Here is a 14,083-nt window from a genome sequence, read left to right on the forward strand (position 1 = left end):
ACAAGGACTGACTTGACCATCAAATGCCCCACCTATACTTCATCCTATTCTTAGACTCATAAGTCCCATGAGGTTAGATTATACTGAACATCATTTGTTTCTTGCAAAGCAAGATGAACAGTTATCTCCAGAATTAGTTTGTAAGGCAAGCCCTTGCCCAAAGAAAATGAAAACGTTAATTCAAAAAGATCTATGCACTTCTATGTTCATTGCAGAATTATTTACAATAGTCAAGATATGGAAATAAGCCAAGTCTCCGTAGATAGATAAACGGATAAAGAAGATGTGGTATACTGGAATATTACTCAGCCATAAAAAGGATGAGATCTTTCCATTTGCAACAATGTGGATGGACCTAGAGGGTATAATGCTAAGGGAAATAAGTCAGGCAAGGCAAATAAAATATACTATCACCCACGTGTGGAATTTAAGAAACAAAGTAAGCAAACAAAGAAAAAGAAAGAAAAAAAAAAAAAACGGACTCTTAAATGTGGAGAACAAACTGGTGGTTGCCAGAGGGGAGGTAGGTGAGCAGATGGGTGATAGATAAAGGAGATTAAGAGTACACTTATCATGTTGAGCACTAAGTAATGTACAGAATTACTGAATCATACCTGAAACTACTATAACACTGCATGTTAATAATACTTCAATTTAAAAAAATAAGTAAATAAAAATTTTTTAAAATCTTTAATCAGTGGCACACCTGGGTGGCTAGGTCAGTTGGGCATCTGACTCTTGATTTTGGCTCAAGTCATAATCAGGGTTATGAGGTCAAGTCCTGCATCGGGCTTTGCTCTCAGCATGGAATCTGCTTGAGATTCTCTCTTTCTCCCTCTGCCCCCAGCACTCGCACTCTCTAAATAAATAAACAAACAAATAAAATCTTTTTAAAAAATAAATAAATAAGAGTGTCCGGGTGGCTAAGTCGGTTAAGTATCTACCTTCGGCTCAGGTCATGATCCCAGGGTTCTGGGATTGAGCCCTACATCAGGCTCCCTGCTCAACGGGGAGTCTGCTTCTCCTTCTCCCTCTGCCCCTCTCCCCTGTTCATGCAGTCTCTCTCTCTCTCAAATAAATAAAATCTATCAACTAAATAAATAAAATCTTCAACCAGCCAAAAAAAAAAAAGTACATTACGTGCTATGACTGGTCATACAGTTGAGGTCAAAATAGACAGTTCCAGATGGTGACACAACCACAGAATAAGAGTTAACTATTTGTCAACAGGGGCAGAAACAACGACCTTAAAAGATGGGAGTTTAGCTGGTTATGGCAGATGTTGTCAATAACCCACTCATATCCTCTTGGCCCAACCACCCCCCCAACCCAGGTCTTCAGGAAATGGTTCCCACAATATCAACAGCTTCTAGCCTCAAGCGCCTGTGTCTCTCTGCCGAACGGCATGCACAGGCCAAGCCCAAGAAGGGCCAGAAGTGCAGGAGGACTTATGCAGCCAGGAGCAACCCCCCACCAATGAGGGATAAATAATCAACATCCTCCCCTGTCGGTAGGCTATTCCTGGGGCTGCTGCACATATTTTTTTTGGAGTATCCCAGAGGGATTGAGCCCCTGTGCCCACAGTGGTCATCAAATAGCCTTTATCGACCTTCCCCCACTCTCTGTCTCTCCATCTAATTCTATCACTCTGCTTCCTGGGATCCTTTTCCAAATAAACTTCTGGCACCCAAATTCTTGTCTCAGTTTGGAGGCTGTTGTTTTGAAGGAACATAAACTAAGACACCAAACCTTCCATTCCCAGTTTGTCCTCTCCTACATCTCAGTTTCTAAAGCTGAAATCTTTAAATCAACATGGCATCGTACTCCCCAGAAGAGCCGCGTAATAGTCAGCGCTTTGAGTCTGCCATTTGGGGAAGCCACCCAATCGTGCATGACGCTGCTTGGTAAGACTGTGTAAGTACACATGTATACACATGCACATAGAGAAGCAGCAAAATCACATGGGCCAACATTTCCCAAAATATATTCCAGAGAATAGTATTTTCATAAATTTTGCTTGAAAAATCGTTTTAATGTCAAATTAAATTTTTAATGACAAATTAAATTTTTTAATGTCAAATTAAATTTTGGGCTGGGTTGCTTAAAGGATAGAGAGGTATATTGTACATACCATGATTCTGTTGTGCAAAGACAAAAATGTATCTATTTGCTATAACAGACTTCTCTTTTTCTTGAGCCTCTAGTCTCACCAACAGGGAAGAATTAAACATACCAATTAGAAGTTCCTCAGTCTTGTCAATTTTTAAAAGTCTCTTTTGGGGGGGCCTAGGTGGCATAGCCAGTTAAGCGGCCAATTCTTTGCTTTGGCTCAGGTCATGATCTCAAGTTCGTGAGACTGAGCCCCATGTTGGGCTCCCCGCTCAGCACAGAGTCTGCTTGAGATTCTCTCTGCCTCTGCCCCTCCCCTCCACACTCTCTCTCTCTCTCACCTCAAAAAAAAAAAAAAAAAAAGAAAAAGTCTCTTTGGGGTAAATATTCAGTTAACTCATAGTTCAGACTTTCTATCAGAAGTTTCTCTCTCTCTCCCTCAAAGGATCTCACCATCTCACATCCTAAGTGGTTTAGGGGCACAGAGGCAAGCACACATATCCTCACGGCCAAGAAAGGATGGAGAGGGCATACTGCCCTCTGGAGGGACCCCTATGGCCTTGGCTGAGGTGGACCCAGCCGCCCACCAGAATTAACTGTAGAGATTTATTAAAAATGCAGATTCCCAGGTCCTCTCTCTGGAAGTGTTGATTCAGGAGAATGGAGTAAAACCAACGATCTATGTTTTTGATAAGTTTTCCAGAGGGTTCTGACGTAGCCAGAGCGAAGCCTGGTATTTGGGAAATGCAAAGGTAGCCCGTCCTGTTGCCCACCAAGGTTTGAGCTTCCTGCCATACTATAAAATAGGAAAGACTTACAACCTATTGTCTCACACCGAGGTATACGATCAAGCACTGTCGTCATCTTTATTTGTCACGAGGCATATTGGGGCAGAGGATGTAAGGTTTCCATGTGAGTGTTGGCCCTGGTGGTAAATATACTGACACTGTAATTTAAATATGGTAATCATAGAATTTTTAAAGCAGAACTGAGGAAATAAAAGGAGAAAAAGATCCTCTGGTTATTAATTCCAGTCATTTCAAGACCATTAAGAAGGAGTGAGTTTTGGGGCACCTGGGTGGCTCAGTCAGTTAAGCGTCCAGCTCTTGCTTTTGGCTCCAGTCATGATCTCAGGGACCTGGGATAGAGCGCAGGCTCTGTGCTCAGCTGGGAGTTTGCTTGGCAATTTCTCTCCCTCTGCCCCTCCCCCCTGCTCGAGTGCATGCTTACATGAACTCTCTCTCTCACATACTCTCTTTCTCTCTATGATAAATTTAAATATCTTAAAAAAAAAAAAAAGGAGTAAGTGCTAAGAAAAGCCACACAAAATCCCTGAGGGGAAAGAGGAACAGTTTTATGAACAAAGACCAAAAAAAAAAAAAAATTATGTATAATTTACTTAATAAAATCTACATCTAAAACCCTGAAAATTACATCTCATTTAAAATCTGCTAGAAAAAGAAGTTGGATGTTATTTTTTCTATAAATGTGTACTTTAAAAAACAGATAAAATGCTGTTTCTTTGGTATTCTTTATAATAAAGAAGTTTATTCTTTTTTATCACTTTTCATCACTGTATTATCACTTTATCAGCACTTTTGAAGTTATTTTTAAGTTGGATATTGTATCTTAATAAATACATAGGATTGGTTTATACCACTTAAAGTTCCTATCAACAAAATCTTTCACCCAAAACAGCTTTGCATTTCAAATTCCCTAGAGTGAAATTTAACCTTTTAAAATCTGATCCAGAATATCATGTCAGCCTGTTTTTTCAAGGCCAACCTTTACCTGACGGAGCAGTGAGAACATGCTAGGTTGGATTTTGGTTATAAACAACTGCAAGATTTCAGTAGCCTGACCCACGAACAGTGCATTCCCTGCCCATGTGCGCACTCAACGTGAGTGAACTGGGGAGCTCTGCTGGTCCCAGCCTTCCAGGGGCCGTGTTCACAAGGTTGCATTTCGATGTGAACTCATGTGTTCCAAGTTTTCCACAGCAGAGGGGAGGAAACATAACGCTTGTGAAGCAGTTCTGCTCACATTTCATTGGTCAAAGCAAATCAATGATCATCTTCACTTCAAAGTGGGTGGGAGAATACGGTCTTGCCCACCGCCTTTTAGAACTGAAGACTCTGTCACTGGCCCTACTGACTGTCACTTCTGCTTTGTGTCCTACTCCTCTGCACATTGGCACCAGATAACAATCCACACTATCTATCCCTCTGTTTGGGACTCATAACAAACTTACATTATCAATCCAACAACAGCAAAATATTTCATCCTTTTAGACCCATCCTATTAAAAGCAAAATCTTTTTTCTCAAAACCAACATCCTTCGTATATCACATTTGGGTAGAGCCAGGGTACGTAGGTACGTTTTAAAAAAAAAATAATAAAATAAAAAAATAAAAAAAAAAAAAGAGAAGTTGGTAGCCCCGCTGTGGCAGAGATGACTAGCTGGTCACCAGAGATGGATGACCTTCCCCATCACCACCACTGGGAGGTCACTGGTGAGTTGCAACAGAGGCTGTATTTCTCAGACTCCTGCAATAGGCGTAGTTACATGACTCAGTTCTGGTGCATGAAATGTAGATGGAAGAGTCATTTCCCACTTTCACGCCCTGCCCATAAAAATCTCCCGTCCCATATGCCACTCTCCACTTCGGCTGGATGCTGGCGCGTGCGCACTCTAGAAAGCCGCATGTTGAAGACGGTAGAGCCTCTGTCAGCCTGGTCTCCAAAGGACAGCGTGACCCACACGCTGCTGATGATACATATAAACGTTTTACTAAAAATAGTTTTATTTTTTACATGTATAAAAATGAACTTGGGTTATGATAAACTTTAAGATAGTATAATAACTGACAAAATACTCTAAAAGTATGATTTTTAAAAGCTTTTGGTTGGCCTCAACTAATGTAACTCCTTAGCTATTTAGGAATCTCTCTCCGTTCTCTGATGCGTATTCTCAGGATAACAGCACCGCCTGATCAGAAGAGAACGTCCCAGCAAATGCAGGAAGAACTGCACTGTTTTTGATGGTCAGGAGAAGGCTACAGGGGGACCGCCAGTGTCTGGTTTGGGAAAAGCCTTTACTCATCACTTAGCACTTCCCGTAGAGAGGAGATACCATCGAAACATCAGTGACGGTCCAGCGCGGATGGGCCACATTCTAAGTGTCTCATGACAGAATCCATTTAACACGTGAACTGAGACACACGATACTACTTAAATTCTGTCCTGCTGCTCAAAGCCCTATAGACTCTACCACGTTGCTGCAAACAGAATGCTGTTTCTTTCCCCCCCAGGGCACACAGATAGGCTGTGTTCCCCCAGCCACCCTTGGTGGTTTGGTGGGTCATGTGACAGAATTCTGACCAATGAGGTGACGACACAAGAGCTGCGAGCCCTTCTCAGACCCCATGGAGGCCTCAAGGCCCAAGGGGAGAGCAAACTGCTAGCTGGACGGAGCTGGTTCCCGAATGAACGCTTGGAACAGCGCCCTCCGCACCCGACCAGCTCGGGGCTGTGAGGAGAGAAAGCAATAAACCACTGAGATTTTGTTCTGCGATTAGCACAGTCAGCACACCCTCCTAAATGTATTAGGACTGTTGCCTTTGCCCCAGAGAACCACGAGCAAGGTTAAAACTAAGGGAATGGCATGTAAATTATACCTCAATAAAGCTGTTAATTTTAAAAAGAAAGTTCAGGGGTCCCTAGTGATGTATTCCAACCTGGCCCCTACTTTAGTTTGGCTCTTCCAAACTAAAGTTGAACAACTCCGACAGAATGCTGCTTACCGCCGCTGTCAGGAATACCAGGCCTTGGCCACAGCCCACCCTCTCTTGTCCTCCTCTTGCATTCTAGGCTACTTAAGGAAATTTCAGTTTTCTGAACTTTGCCTGCCTATATTATGCCCTCTGCTAGAATGCTCTTCCCCCCTCACCTCTGCCTGCCCAACTCCACCTGTGCTCCCTGCCACCCCTACTGAGGCCTTCCCTCTGGAGGGCTCAGATGGGAAAGACAGCTCTGAACTCCTACAACCCTTTTTTCTGGACAGCTTTGAGGGTTCACCTATGTTCCCCCATCTCATCTACGTGTGATGACAGTAGGTGGCCATCTCTGCCCTGCTAAGGGGCAAGCTCCCTGCAGACAGGGACTCCATCTGCCAGCACACGGACGCTATTCAATAATAAACATTAAACGAATGCATGCTTCGTGGGAAGCAGACGTGACTGATGGTCCCGCACTGGCCCCCACCCGGAACGTCCAGATTCACAAAGCAAGGAGTCTGCCACCAAGGCGGAGAAAAAAGAAGAAAAACACTCTTAATTAAGAAAGTATGGAATGTAGCTTAAATTTTAGACATTTTTAAAATAAAAATGACCTTAGGTAAATACTATTTTTGATCTATATTGATGTGTAACATGCACACAGCAAAGTGACCATCGAGGGTAGAGCTTGATGAATGCGCAACAAAGCGGTCGCCCGGAGCAGCCCGCGCATCAAGAAACAGAATGTTCTCAGCAATCCAGAAGCCCCTCCCCGCTCAAGTCAGTAAATACTATTTTAAAAAAAAGGAAGGAAGGGGAGGGGGGCAGGCATCCACTTAAAAAGAAAATGAGAAACACTGCGACAGGCAGGGGGTGGGGGCGACTCACGCCCTCGTGGAGACACGCCCATCGGGGCTTTTCCGGACCCGTGGAAAATTCTCACGGGATTAAACAAACCCACGAGGTGGGTAATAGCAACGCGGTGGGCCGAGCTTTGGAGGCGAAGAGGATTCCTCATAGGCGCCCAGACCGAGCGAGGCCGCGGGGGCCGCCCAGTCGGGGCGCCCAGCAGGGAACGGAGTGCGGGGTGGGAGGCCGGGCACGTGACCCCGCGCCCCAGGTCCCGTCCGCTGCCCAGGAGGGCGGTGGCCTCGCTGCGTCCCCAGCCGGGAAGGGCTTGGCTCGGGGCCAGCGCTCCCGCCCCACTCTGAACCTGGAGAGGCAGGGCATCGTCTGCGCTTCCTTCCAAGGGGATGTGCCTGTGCCAGATCCTAAGCAGAGAACCCAGGGCTTTGGAAGGAACAAAGTCCCCTATAAAAGCCTGAGAAGCAGCTTCTGTTACAATGTCACTGCAGGCCTGGACCAGCGCTGGAGAGCAGGCTCTGTTCAAGCCTGTCTGCTGAGCCTCCCCTGTGCCCTGGAGCAGGGAAATCAGGAATCATCTTTGGTTTGGAAGCTTCGCTCCCTGTTGCCGTTTTGTCTGTCAGGACCTCGGTATGTGAGATAGAGACAGGCGTGTGATGAGAGAGTAGATAGGTGTGTAGGTAGTTAGATAAAAATTCTAGACTGTCTGCAAGTAATTCTGAAGGCAAGGTCCCAGGGCTGGGGCTGGGCCACCACGACATGGATTTTTTTGGTTTACAAAGATGGGTGGTACAGGCAGTTTGGGGTCTTATATTTCAGTTCCTTATATTAAGGGAATAACAAAGAGAACTCATAAATTGGATCAGGCAGAGGGGCAATAAAGGGGATGTTTCTAAAGCATTATAGTTCCTTACAATCTTAAACTGGGTTTCTTCCCACTTTCCACAGTCTGCACACCATTTTCCTCCCTTATTTCCTGTTCTGAAGTTTCCAGAGGAGGCTTTGGGTTACTTGGTTAGATGGGAGGAAGGGGATGCCTGGGTTTTGTTGATTCGGGAGACTTCAGGAGGATCACCCAATACTCCTGTTGCATCCTGTAAATGCAAGGGAATCCACTGATTTCCTCCTCCTCCTTTTTTTTTTTTTTTTTAAGGATTTTATTTGTCAGAGAGAGAGCGAGCACGAGCAGGGGGAGTGGCAGGCAGAGGGAGAAATAGACTCCTTGATGAGCAAGGAGCCTGATGCGGGACTAGATCCCAGGACTCTGGGTCATGGCCTGAGCCAAAGGCAGACACTTCACTGACTAAGCCACCCAGTCATCCCTCCACTGATTTTCAAAACAGAGATATTCTACACAAATTATCCATTCCACAGATATTTATCAAGGCTCTTGCTTTGCATGTGTCAAGCACTGTTTTAGGCCCTGGGAAATTCAGTGATGAGGAAAGCAGTCACTGTCCCCAAGAGCTCACAGTCTGGTAGAGGAGACAGCGCATTAAAACAGTTATCGTTCCCTGGAAGAAGCACTGTGACAGCTGCCACTTCCCAGCTGTGGGACCCGGGGCAAGTCACCTAACTTTTCCGTGCATTATTTTCATTATCTGTGAATGGGGATAATAGGAGTGCCCCTCCTTGCGATGTTATGAGGATTAAATAAAGTAATGTATTTAAAGTGCTTGGGATAGGGGCTCCTGGGTGGCGCAGCCATTAAGCGTCTGCGTTCAGCTCAGGGCGTGATCCCGGTGTTCCAGGATGGAGCCCCACATCAGGCTCCTCCACTATGAGCCTGCTTCTTCCTCTCACACTCCCCCTGCTTGTGTTCCCTCTCTCGCTGGCTGTCTGTCTCTCTGTCAAATAAATCAATAAAATCTTTAAAAAAAATAATAAAAAAATGAAGTGCTTGGGACAAAGTAAGTCACAAAGCAAGTGGTATGGGAGAGTTTGTTCTTGTGGGTGATGATAGTATTGTTATTCTGGGGTGCTTACTGATGGAGAGAAAAGCTTCCGTCACTCTGTGCTTTCCTAAACCAGAGAGCCCTCTCCAGGGAGATCAGGCAAATGGGGTACTGAAGAAGAGGAGTTGGTCATATGGCTGAGGGGATCAGGGGACAGGGAAAGAGTGGGGAGGGAAGACCAAGGGGAAGAGATACAGCAGAGAGGACAGACTGGAAAGGCACAGAGGTGTAGAGAGCACAGCAAGTATGAGAGCAGAAAACGGTTTCATTCACATGAGAGTGGATTTAGAAGATAAGGCATCAAGTTCAGGGTAGACCCTAAGGGACAGATCACAAAGGGTCAGATGCATCCTGCTAAGGAACTGGGATTTTACAAAATCCATTTACAGAAAAACCTTTTCTAGAAATTTGTGACGTGCTTACTCAGCTGTATCGGCAAAAGTGAGTGCCCTCCAGGGCCAGTTTCTGATAATAAGAGTGGAAAGTGCGTGGAAGAGCCCACAGGTACCTGGCTCTGCTTGTAGATCCTTGGGGTTGTGTTGACTGTGATGAGTTCCCGTAGCTTCTTTTCTGTACACCTGGAGTGGCTTCCCTCTACGCACATGGCATGATAATAGCCTACCTCCCTAATGGCACTCAAGGCTCTGACAGACCCTCCTGCTGTCCTTCCCAGCACCCCTTTGTCCTTACTGTCAGAGCCCTGACATTTTGTTCTGGTGTCCACACTTCTCTGCCATCCAGGAACTCAGCAGAGAAGATCCTGATTAGCTGAGGGATAGGTGGGCACTTGCCACAATTCTGGCCAGGGACAAGAGGGAAGCCAGAAACTTCTGGGAAAGTTCTCTCTCTGAAAAAGAAATGCAGACGCAGGCATACCTCTTCTTCCTCTGTGTCGGTTGAGTGACACCTGGAACTGTGTGTCCTCCAGAACACCCAACACAATGTGTTGCATAGTGTAGTTCGATGAGTTTATCTTCCGTTGAGATGTGAAGATTTACAACAACTTCCTATGAGATAATTAGCGTAGTTGTTACCCGTTTGGTAGATTAGGAAGCTGAGAGAGATGAACGAGTAAATATCAGGCCCAGAGAATAAGCAGGAATGAACCCAGGTCTCACGATTGCTAGTGTTTCTACAACACCAGGATGCTTCTCTCCCATCTTACCAGACATGGGCCAAAAAGCTTCACAAAGATTGGAATTTGTGCCCAGACACCGAAACAAGGTATCGAAGGAAAGTAAATTGCTATAGTAAAATAACTTTTGCATTTTTGCTCACATTGGATAAGCCATCTGAGGCTGAACTAAAACATGTGAAAAAATGGATTCTGGTACTTTTTCAAGCCAAAGAAATACCCACGTGTCTCCATCAGAGAGCTGCCCCAACCAGGAACAACAACTAATAACAGAGCTTGCCAACGAATGTGCCCCCAAAAGTACTGAGGCCCTTGGGAGACAGGAACTGTCTCATGGTTTGAGAAGCCTCTTTGCTTGACCTCAGTGGCACAGTCAGTTTGAGCTGCTATCACCAAGTACTATAGACTGGAAGGCCGATAAACAATCGACATGTATTTCTCACTCTTCTGAAGGTTAGACATCCAAGATCAGGGTACCTTTTGCTCAGGTTCTAGTGAGGGCCATCTTCCAGGCTGCCATATTCTCATGTGTGCTCACAAGGCAGAAGGGGGCCAGAGAGCTCTGTGGGGTTCCTTTTACAAAAGCACGAATCCCCAAAGGCCCCCACCTAATACTACTACATTGGGGGTTAAGATTTCCATACCTGAATCGCCAGGGGGACACAAACATTCAGTCCATCGTACCCAGTGCGCCATACAAATGTTGTTACTATTCACATGTGCCAGGACATGAAATATGTTTGGGAAGCACATGCCAGTCTTCCCATGTCTTTCCCCAAATCTCTGCATGTCCCACTGCTGTCTTTCATAAACCCCCCCATTTCAGCAAACTGATCTATTCACTGTCCCCCAAATACTTTGAGGCTTGGAAACCTTCCCCTCTGATTCCTCCTCCTACCTTAAATCCTAGGCTTCCCTCTGCATATTAAGAAAATTTTTAAAATCCCATCCCAGGTGATTTCCTCCCTCAAATGGTTGTATTTTTGTAACAAACATTATATAATGTACTTAATCTGACCTATATGTACTATCATACTGTGCATCTTAGCTTTGCTTCTGTACATCTTCTCTCTCCAACTAGACCGTAAATAATCTCTCTGAAGGCTATCACAATGAGCTTTCCTCATAGCAAATGATTCATTCTTAATCTGTTTATTGACCACTGACAGATCTTACTGGGTTTTTTTCTCATTGGTTCTACCTTCTCATTCCTGCGATGGTTGGAAGCGATATAGAAGGTCATGTATGTCTACTGATAATGAAACATGGTTCTAGATGCATGGAGATCCAAAGAAGGGGGGGGGGGAAGAGAAGAGAAACATATCAATAAAGCAGGTTAATGATGAAGCCTAGGGGTCTTATGAGGATGAAAGAGGCCCTAACTTGTAAAGGATTCCTCTGCAAGGAGGAAGCATCCACAGAAAGGAAGGAGACATTGACCATGACTTCTGCCTTGGAACGCTTATGACATATAGTCAAATTTTAGTGGCTATATTAGGATTTGGGGAAGGGCATGGTATTTTTAATCTCAAACCACCAATAAAGCCTGAACTGTTTGCGAGTTTAGTCATAGAACAGACAATATTTGCATAATCGGACTTAGCTGAGTAGTTCTTCAGCGGCAAGGAGACCCAAGAGCCAGCGTCAAGCACTTCGGAATAACTAATGTGTGGGTATGGGGCGCGGGGCACAGGGTGCGGGGGTGGGGGTGAACAGGTTGGGATGTGGCCCCCTGAGTGTGACTGAGCCAGGGCTAGGAAGGGATCTATTGAATGGTCTGGGAACAGAGCTGGCCAAGCTCGTGGTCCCTCTGTGGTTAGCTCACCTGCCCCCATCAGCCCCTCCTTTGACACTCTGGGTGAAGCGCAGCTTGGACAGCTCCTCCAGATGGGTCCTTGGACAGAATCAACCAGAAGGGCCAGCTCTGAGGCTTCTAAATGCCACCCTCCTAAGAGAGTATTCCTAAGTAGGAATATACTTTGGGAAGCTGACAAGGTCCTTCTAAATATTTGGGAAGTAGTCTTTGAATCAAATGGTTTGCCTGCTGCTGTCAACGATTATAGGTCCTATTTGAGGGTTTGTAGAGACTATTTGCAGAAAGCTAAGACCCAAGGGGTCTATGTGAAAGGAGATCGATCAGATCAACAGTAATTTATCTTGATGTCAGGGTAATTCAGAGAACCTCTCAATTACATACCTCCAAGAAAGCTGTGAGACCAGTGCCATCCTCCCTGTTGTTCCTGGGGCTCAGCTGGCATCCAGAAGAGCCCAGATTGGGGATGAACTCTAGTCTAGGAAACCCTGGGTTAGAGGAGAGGGGACACTGCTTCAAGATCTGAGTGGGCTCAGGGGTTACAGAAGGAAATGAGGTCCCCTGGAAAATATAGAACTGCTCTAAAAATTATTTAGGATGGCTTTTCTATGGCTTCTCTACTCCCATGGGACTCAGGAGCGATCTCTCAGTGACTATCTATCTGATGGTGTGACAGTGCTCTGCTCGCCAATTCTCCCATGACACCAAGAAACCTTCTATTTTTTCTGCAGCCAATCATTGCTCACAGTAAGTCTCCCCCTACAACACACATGGACACACACACACACACACACACACACCAGTGATATTTTGGACCCTGAATGCTCTGACAACATATAGAAAGGAAGCAAGCTCCAAGACCTTGTCTTTGAAAATGTTCAGCTTGATAACTCAGGCCTTTAGATCACTAGGTTTCTCTACCCCCCACCCCTCAGTTATAGCATATAAACAAGGGTTCATTTGAATTCCCATGAAAAAAAAATTAATTCAATGAGCTTTGCAGGACTAATGGGTTTAATTTGGCTCTTAAAAGTCTTCTTACCAGGCTGTTTCTCTAATACTGTGGCTGTTAGGCCTTTTCTTCTCCAAAGTATCTAGAAAGAGTATTTCTGTCTCATGTGTATATGTCTTATGAATGTGTATTTTAATTTGTTTCAGTCTCTCTCCTTCTAAAAAGTTCGTTCAAAGAGGAGAATATATATATATGGTAAACATTGTTCACTCTCGTGCTTCACTCTGTGCTATAACAGGAAATGCATTTCTGACACTTTTAAAATGAGCAATCACACGTATAATCAACTCGGTTAAAACTTCCTTCCTGGTAACTGCAACACTTCCTCTGCATCTGGATACGAAGGGAGACCCAGAAAAGCAGAAGAGTTTAGAGGAGCACTGGGTAGATTAGAATTTGTTTTGTTTTCAAAAATTAAACAAATGATCCTTCAGCATCATCACCTCCGCTGCTTTATCAGGTATTACTTCCTTCTATTTTTTGCCCTTTGTTGGGTCTGACTCAGAATAGTGACACTTCCGTCTCAGCTAGAATATTGTTATCTGGAACGGTTGTCGGTTCTTGCGACACCGCTGAATGTCTCCATTTCATTGTCTAGTCCAACCTAGACGTGTGGATATCCACAAGGTTCCGGCAAAAGCTTTTGCAGGTGCATCTGTACTTTTTGTTTTGTTTTGTTTTGTTTTTGTTTGGGAGGAAGGGGGAGGGCACTGGAGCTCGTGCCAGCCGGGCTCCAAGTTCTTACAAGTGCATGCTTAGTGCCTGCTGTGCCTAACGGTGTTTCTGACGCCTTCTCTTAAGAGCAGAAAGCTCCGTAGCCTCAGCCATGAAGGAAAGCCGTGAGTATTTAGCCAGCCGGTTTTCTTCTGCATCTTGTATCTTGTAAGATTGTTTGGTATCACTGAGGCAGAAGGGATGGCTGTGTATTTGTCTTTTGCCTCAACTTGGACTTGGTGTCAATATAAATATATCTTAGGTTCTTGTCTTTGGCAGTTAATCTATAATGTAGCAACAGCCCAGACAGTGAATTCAAAGCTGCAAGAGATAGTCCTTTGGGACAACTGATTTTGTGTCTTCACTAAATATAACTTCATTGTATTTGAAGAGAGGGAATATTGACTTTAAAAGTAAGTTTAGGTCAAGATTTGAATAGAAGTTTGGAACAAATGAAACTTGTCTTTCTTATCTTTTAATCAAACTCTCCTTTTTGGTATATATCAAATGGCCCGCTATTTCTTGAGGAAATAAGTAGTTATGAATCTCACTAACATTAGTCATTTAAGAGAATAAATGGTATTTTCTGAAACATTCATTTTTGTTTCAATATTTGATTCTTATTTGGAATATATCTTACAATGCAGTGATACTAAATATTAAAATCAAAACCCCTCGTTTGTATTCCAATTTTAATATTTTTTT

The 14,083-nt window shown here is 44.5% G+C and overlaps 1 protein-coding gene across 5 annotated transcripts in view; it reads left to right on the plus strand.

Annotated features, from left to right (window-relative positions):
* Positions 1–12,991: 12,991 nt before the first annotated feature.
* PIK3CG (phosphatidylinositol-4,5-bisphosphate 3-kinase catalytic subunit gamma) overlaps positions 12,992–14,083 on the plus strand; it is a 33,642-nt gene continuing 32,550 nt past the window's right edge. For 2 of the 5 annotated variants that reach the window (XM_045793452.2, XM_087861183.1), the window contains exon 1: positions 12,992–13,124. Coding sequence is in view for 1 of the 5 variants with exons in the window: in XM_087861184.1 (XP_087717310.1) it covers positions 13,241–13,321 (81 nt within the window). In the remaining 4 variants the exon portion in view is untranslated. Of the gene's footprint in view, positions 13,125–13,166; positions 13,322–13,345; positions 13,504–14,083 lie in introns of those variants that run through there. The other 3 variants (XM_045793454.2, XM_087861184.1, XM_045793451.2) reach the window with 3 other exon arrangements.

This window comes from Ursus americanus, chromosome 3, assembly GCF_024610735.1.
Source record: "Ursus americanus isolate L20-20 chromosome 3, mUrsAme1.1.p, whole genome shotgun sequence".
Taxonomy (NCBI): Eukaryota; Metazoa; Chordata; class Mammalia; order Carnivora; family Ursidae; genus Ursus; species Ursus americanus.